The 7,641-nt window shown below is 40.4% G+C and overlaps 1 protein-coding gene across 1 annotated transcript; it reads right to left on the bottom strand.

The window, feature by feature from the left end:
- Nucleotides 1-889: 889 nt before the first annotated feature.
- SMIM15 (small integral membrane protein 15) lies at nucleotides 890-5,103 on the bottom strand. The gene is made up of 3 exons (XM_069556473.1): nucleotides 4,644-5,103; nucleotides 3,692-3,825; nucleotides 890-2,412 (listed from the first exon to the last, which is right to left on the bottom strand). Exon 3 carries the CDS (start codon nucleotides 2,398-2,400, stop codon nucleotides 2,176-2,178), a length of 225 nt encoding a protein of 74 aa, XP_069412574.1. The 5' UTR covers nucleotides 2,401-2,412; nucleotides 3,692-3,825; nucleotides 4,644-5,103; the 3' UTR covers nucleotides 890-2,175.
- Between the last annotated feature and the right edge of the window lie 2,538 nt (nucleotides 5,104-7,641).

Raw genomic sequence — 7,641 nt, 5'->3', positions numbered from 1 at the left:
ACAACCATCCTGTTTTTGACTTCCAGTACATTATTCAGTAAATTTTCAATTTGTAATGGGTTTATCAGGATGTAATACATCCCTACCCCTGCAATACACACAACATATAGACACAAATACTGTAAAACCTTGTTGATCTCAAATGTGTAAACTGGCTCCATAAACGCTGGGAAAGCTGAAGAAACAACAGCCTATGTCAAAGAAATACAAAACTGTATTAAGACCAACAGGAACCATGGAAAAGCCCATTTTAGTTAAATACCTTTTAACTATCAAAATGAACAATGAAACCATAGGTTTAGTAGATAACTAAAAATTTTAATTTCAATAATATAAAAAGCACACCCTAGATCACCTGAATAACTAATTTGTAATTAAACACAATTATTTCAGTGCCTAGAGTTGCAGTGTGTTGCTTGCACTGGCATCAAGAAGAAACTGACAACCTAAAATAATAGTAATTAAGTATTGTTCAAACCAGTCCATAAACATTCTCAGAGCTCCTTAGGCTCTCAGATTGGAGAAACACTGCTCTCAACTTTTACAAGTACAGTTGACCCTTGAAGAACATGGGTCCAAACTGTGTGGGGTCACTTATACAGATTTTTTTCAATAGTACTACAATACTGCATGATCCAGGGTTGGCTGAATCCATGGATGAGGAACTGCAGATACAGAGAATCTGCACGTAGGAACAGTGTACAGTGAGGGTCCACAGTAAGTTATTTTCAACTTCGAGGGAGGGCAAATGTTCCTAACCCTGCGCTGTTCAAGGGTCAGCTGTATGCTTATCTACAAATGAAATTCATAACCCTTTGAAAGGTTTAACTTCTATAATGTATCTAACCTGAATTATTATCCCTTCTCCCCAAAAAAAGCTCAGGACCTCTTTATAAAAAAGTATCAAATTTATTTCAATATCTAGTTTCATTTTTAAATTAAAGCTATTGGACAATTTTTTGCAATTTAAAATTCATTATTAGAGGTGAGGAAAACATTAATAAGCTATTAATTACTGAAAACAAAATTATCAACCATGCATTTAAAAAAGCCATGTTAAAGAGTAAAAAGTTCCAATTATACTATTTAACTGAAGGAAATATCCTTTACCTCTTTATTTCTAATTATAACAGTCTCATTTTGACACAGTTTATACCTTTTTCACCCAATTAATACAATGCAAACAAAATTTTTCCAAATATTAAGACTTTTTTTTTACCACTTATGATACATGACGTAACTCTTTAAAAGTTCCTTAAAAGAAAGTTGAAATTTTAATTTTCACCATGAACCTGTCTGATCAAAAAGTAAAGGACATAAAAAACAAAAGTGGTATCTATATAATCAGCAAATTATCTGATGAGACATGTTAACTACTTCACATGTCTACTTAGCACAAGTGAGAATAAACTGGTTCCAAGGTTTGGCGTTTTTACTCTTAAGCTTTAAATCATAGTGTTACTCTACTCAAGTCATCTCTAAGAAAATGGCAGTGCTCATTAAGTACAAAAATGATAATATCCAGTAGGTGGTATTCTACATAGTCAAAATAATATGAAAATTCTTTATAAAATTAGATTTTTAAAAATGCAGACTATCTGGTAATTACCAGTATCTGAAAAGCTAAAATAAGAAAAATACAGAAAATAAAGAAGTACTCATTGAATAATATTAGTTTGCTCTGAGGAAACCAGAAGTGATTCTATTTCAAGAAATAAGTAATAATGATAGAGATGTAATTAATACACCATATATCTTTTAAGCCAAACCACGCTTTTCTGCTCAGAACAACTCTTGATTTTTACATTCTTAATCTTTGTCCAGAACAAGACTACATTTTAAGCCATTTTTGAATAGAGTTCATAATCTAAAGCCACTTTTCTTCACAGGATGTTTTCATTTTAGTATTCATACATAAGCTGCAAAAAGGCAAATGAAAGTCAGTTATAAGAGTCTGTAGCATAATAAATGCCAATTTACAGTAACTGTCAAGAGACTTCTATACCGAAGCCGAAAAGTTGCTACAGTACAGGTGAGAACTGACATGATTCTTCCATAGACTCAGACTTCATTTAGTAATGCTGTCATAAGATCCAAAAAGAAACCTTAATGGGTCCTTTCAAAGATGCAGTTTTCCGAACAATTTTCCTCTGGATGCATAGCCTGTTCATTCCTTCAATCCTTTTTCAGTCGTTTAGCTTTTGCAATATTTTCTTGACGTTTTTGTTTCTTCTTTTGCTCCTTTTCCCTGGCCTCAATCATCTTGGCCAATTTCCAAGACAGCACAGCACTTGCTAGAAACAATGGAGTCAGAGCCAAAATAACTGTTGTAAGGAAGCCATATGGGTCCTTTGCAGCCCATTCCACAACATACTCAGCCCAAGCCTTTAAATCAAACATGTTCGTGGAGGCCTTAGGAAAGGGGTGGGAAGGGGGGTAAAGACGAGAGAAAAGATTATGTGGTTAATCAAATTTTGAAAAGGTTACGCCAAACAGTTAAATCAGAATTCTGTTATCACTCAACAGTTTTTTAATTTGGTTTTAAAAAGTACTAATTAGTACTATTTTAATAAGGACTAATATTTCCAATAAGAAAAAATAATTCACTTAAAATCACCAGAAGAGTAATACTTAGATGTGAAGATACAGAAGAGGAAAAAAAAAAAAGTATGTGAAATCTGTTATAAGGACTATGCATTCTCACATGCCTCCTACACTCAAGATAAACTTTAGCAGCAGAGTTTTATAAGAATCTTAAGTTTTATGTGCTTATTCCAGGGAACAGCTGAATCCCATATGTCATTTTCTGACACAGCCTTATTAAGTTCTAATTAACAAAAGTGGTGGTTCAGTCAGTAAAGAATCTGCCTGCAATGCAAAAGACATGGGTTTGATCCCTGGGTCAGGAAGATCCACTGGAGAAGGAAATAGCAACCCACTCCAGTATTCATGCCTGGAGAATCCAATGGACGGAGGAGCCTGGTGGGCTACAGTCCATGAGGTTGCAAAATGAAGAAGTCAAGTCAAGTCACTCAGTCGTGTCTGACTCTTTGTGACCCCATGGACTGTAGCCTACCAGGCTCCTCCCTCCATGGGATTCTCCAGGCAAGAGTACTGGAGTGGGTTGCCATTTCCTTCTCCAGGGGATCTTCCCGAACCAGGGATCGAACCCCGGTCTCCCACATCCCAGGCAGACACTTTAACCTCTGAACCACCCAGGTCTCCCACTTTCCAGGCAGACACTTTAACCTCTGAACCACCAGGGCAAAAGTACAATCATCAAATCTGGTGTCTGAAAGTCAGGAGTATGTGAAATGCCTAGAGAAAGGGACATAATGGATGGCTGTTTCCGAAATGAAACAAGAAGGTAAGGGAACCATGATATTATCCATTCATATGCAAAGAGAGAAAAGCAAAAGATGACATGCAATTTTATGCCCTCCTTCAGCTTTGAAGACATAATATAGTAAATGAGAACAAACTTAACAGATGAGAAAATTAACCATTACACGTCCCATGCCTTTTGTTCCATTGTGAGTTAGTAAAGAAGGGCCATCTTGCAAATCAGGATGTTGTGGATTTGAGTGATATCATCTATTTTGCCCCCAGAGACTTTTCAACCTTTCATGTTTGTGTCAATCTCCATTCAAAGTAGAGAATTAGAATAGCTGGGATTTAAAAAGTCATGTACCTTATGCTTGAGCAGTGATCTCTAATTTTGTCCTGGGATTATCAGCCAGTCACAATTTCAGATGACGGTTGGTTGGCTGTCGTCTTCTTTAACTCTACCAAAACACTTCTGAGAGAAGGCTTAAATTCTATATACTGGTTAGGTTGAAAAGAATAGACAAAAGAAAAACCGTAAAGTCACAACCTTAAGGAATAAATTATAATACAATTTTAAATGTTAAAACTGTAAATTCTCTATATGCAACCTATAAATAACGTAAAGTTGCCTGGCATATTAAATACATTCAGTATCTATTTCTTTCTAATCTTAAGGCATAATTACACAACCAAAATGCCCTGGAAAAAGCTCCTAATTACTGGGGATCAAATATTTTACTCAGTTACTTATTTCAACAATAAATTTAGAAAGCTCACTCATAAAAAGCTAACTGACCTGTTGCAGCATATCCATTCCTAGTTCCTGAACTTTTTATATTTTTACAGGGTTAGGTTTGTTTCGAGTAAGAGAGGGCCTTACTAATTTCAAAATCAAACAACGCTTTACTCTTAAAAAGGTTTTCTAGTCTCTATGTAATTTGTGCCCTTTACAGAAAAATCGGAGATAAGCAAAACAAAGTATGTCACTCACAATTCCATTACCTAAACAAAACTACCATGATTGGTTTTTAATTATATCCTATCACAATTCCTTCATATTTTTACCTGAAGACAAAGTTCCTAGCCTTCCCCCAACCCCGATTCGTACGCCCCCACCCACACAGTGAGGACTAGACACTACAGATGCCCATCTGTTTTTCAGCTTCTCCAGCCCAGTAATGAATTAACTAATGCAAGAGTCAGAGACCTGCAAAAGAACTTTGCAATAAAGAGGAAGGGGGAAGTGAAGGACCTAGTTATGGCAGAGTTTTAGACATTAATACAGAGAAAGGAGTTACCATCCACCAGATACACACCTCTCGTGCACCTCAATTTCGGACCCCAGGTGCAAGCGCCCTCCACACTTGAAGGAATAAATATTATTCTTCTTCCTTCCGAAAAGGATCCACCGGGCATGATATTCGGATCAGACCCGCACGGCGCCTGAAGCTGAGGGCACGTCACAGCCACCCGCACTTCCCTTTCCTCGTGTTTTCCCCTCGCTCACCCTTCCTCGCCCTACCCGGTGGCCCGCCTCTGGCGCCACGCTTCCCCGACCCTCCGCCGCGGCGAGCGCGGGCCCGGCGGGGCTCGAACAGCCGGCGGTCCCCGGGAATCAGGGGTCGTCCCCGCCACCCCCTGGGCCGCTGGCGCCGCAGCCACCTCCGCTGAGCACCGGGGCAAGAGCGCGGCAGCGACCCCCAACCGCCTCCCCTTCACCTCGCCGGGGACGATGGGTCCGGACCCCAACTCACGACTCACCTCCAGGCCGGAAGCAGGAAGGCGGAAGCCGCGACTCTCCCAACCCGCCCACAGGCCGGCCCTCGCCCGGATCCGGCCTGAGGAAGTCGCGGGGCCAGTTTCCGGCTGCGCCATTGCTGCGTGGGTCCCGGGAAAGCGGGGAGGGTGGGGCGGCTCCTGGGTTTCCGGGGAGAGGCAGGTGAGGCCGCTCGAGGTGAGCGGCGGCGCCCGGCTGGTGTCTGGCCCGAAGCCCGAGGCCTGCGCCTCCTGCCTGAGGCGCGGGTGAGCTCCGGTCTCTGGGAGCCGGTCTGGAAGCGCTGAGGACCCCCTACCTTTGCCCCCGAGGTCATCCGAACAGCCGCTCCCCTGCGGGAGCCTGGCCAAGGGTGGAAGGCCCTGGTGGGTGAGGTCCGTGACCCCCGGAGACTCCGACCAAGGAACGGCGGCCAAGAAAGGAGTTGGTCCCCACAAACCGCCCAGAGTCAAGGTGAAGGTCACACCCAGCGACTCCTGAAGGATTCTAGCGAGTTCCTCTGGGTCACATCCACTCTTTGACCCTCTCCTCTTCTGGCTGGACGATAGTTAAAGCCTCACGTCGAGGAGACCAAGCGCAGCAGGACCGTGGTGGAGCCACTGAACGTTGTTTCTAAGGGGAAATGCAGCCATGCTGCGTGAAGAAGTTTCTGCTGTTTTCAATTTAAGAACCTCTTCACAAAAGAATGATCGATATTTGCCCAAAGTAAACTTGAAAAATAACCAAACTGTGTGGGCATAGAGTTCCCATAGAGGTACTTGTTCTTTCAGTGCACAAATAAAGAGATTCAAAAGTCAACAAGCAGAAAGAGTGAGTTCTCATTGTCTTCTAATCTACAGGAACTGAGAGATTAACTCGGGTTTGCTTGGTGATCAAGTTTTGTGATCTCTTGCACTGAGCTGCTCTGTTTGACTACCTCTTCAAATGTTGCAAGACCTCTTCACTGGTGTGTGCCAAATAAAGCAGGTTTTTATTCTTGAAAGACTATAGAATGTTCTCTTTGAGGAGCAGGCTGTGACATGTATAACTAGTTTAGGGATAACAACAGTAACCATTATTTACCAGGGAACAGACTTTTGGCAAATAATCTAATGATCTAAAATACTGTTTGTTGGGCATATGTTAATGTTTGTATGTTGTATTAGTAGCAGTTGTTTTCTTACTCATTCTTGTTTGAAAACTTGGATGATGGTTTCAAAGCTTGTGCTGCTTGGACCTAGCCTGTACCTGTAGTAGCCAGAAAAAGCAGACTCAGCCATTGGATTGTGTGTACAGAAAACTTGACTTGCTGGCAGTAAGACTTTGTGGGGTTTTTTGTGGTTTTTTTTTTAACTTGCCCAAATAGTAATTCCAGGAGAGGGTCAGAATTTATTTTAACATCCTTCACTCCAGAGACCAGTATGTGTATGTGTTATTTTAATCATGGTTAGACAGTTTTCCTGATGACTGCCTCCCCAATAATTCGCTCTGCTGTGTCCCTTGTGAAATGCATGGGAGTGGATGGAAAGGCACCTAAGAAGGCAGCGTCTGTAGCTCCTTGGCGCTAGTGTAAATCAGGCTTTCACTGTCTAATATTACTGGTCTCCTTTTCCAGTTCCAGGAATGGCTACAAGCCCAGAAATAGCGTAGAAGTTGCCACAGCTAAGCTCCCTGCTGCTATCTGACTTGCCTTAATGAAAGGTGGTGTCATGATTGGTTCCGATGGTGCAGGCTACTTTCTAGAGTCAGGAGTTTTAGCTTGTGAGTTGTGATTCACAGGCCTTGTCTCTGGTGGTTTGATACTCTGAAAAAGTTTCCTCTTTTGTATGTGGAAAGCTGTTAGGTTATCTCTGGGGTTCTTTCAGCTTGAAAATTCTATTGATTAAACTTGATTTGGCCATTTTTCTTACTTCAGCTTCATAAGCAGCAGCAGAATAAGGAATTTAAGGGAAACATCATGGCCAATTTTCATAAGGGCTTGTTCTTTATTTAAAACATTCTTAATTGAGTGTTCTCTCAGATGTCTTTCAGAATTTACTTAGAATAACATGGAAATAAAGTCTGCTTGTATTTTTATTTAAGAAATAAAATCTTAGCCATTCATGTAGCTTTAAACGAAATAACTAAAGCTGACACTTTAATTAATGAGGATTGTCTTTGAATAAAAATAATTACTTTGTAGCATATCACATCATATCCATACCAGTTACTCTGTTGCAATTATAGTTTGAAAATGGAGCCTTCCAAATTTTTAAGTTTTTTACTCTTAATAATTATTAAGTAAGAACTCGTCTTTCATTAGTTCTGTTTAAGTCTTTCTCTCTTAGGTGGTACATTTCACCCTGACTCATGTCAAAATTGTGAATGACTAAAACCTCCATAAGATTCTATTATAATAATCTCGACTTAATTAAAGATTTTAAGAGTTTTCTTACCTGCTTAACAATTTGTGTTTTGGCTTTGGTAAAACTGGTTTCTTCCCTAAGTTTATGAGTTTTTCCTACCATTAAGACACAATGCAGATAGATTTTCTTGTTAGGCACATTTATGTAACTAGAAAG

The sequence above is a fragment of the Ovis canadensis genome, chromosome 16 (assembly GCF_042477335.2).
Source record: "Ovis canadensis isolate MfBH-ARS-UI-01 breed Bighorn chromosome 16, ARS-UI_OviCan_v2, whole genome shotgun sequence".
Lineage (NCBI taxonomy): Eukaryota > Metazoa > Chordata > Mammalia > Artiodactyla > Bovidae > Ovis > Ovis canadensis.
The sequence above is the reverse complement of the archived record's forward strand: the minus strand, read 5'-3'. Positions and strand labels throughout refer to the sequence as shown.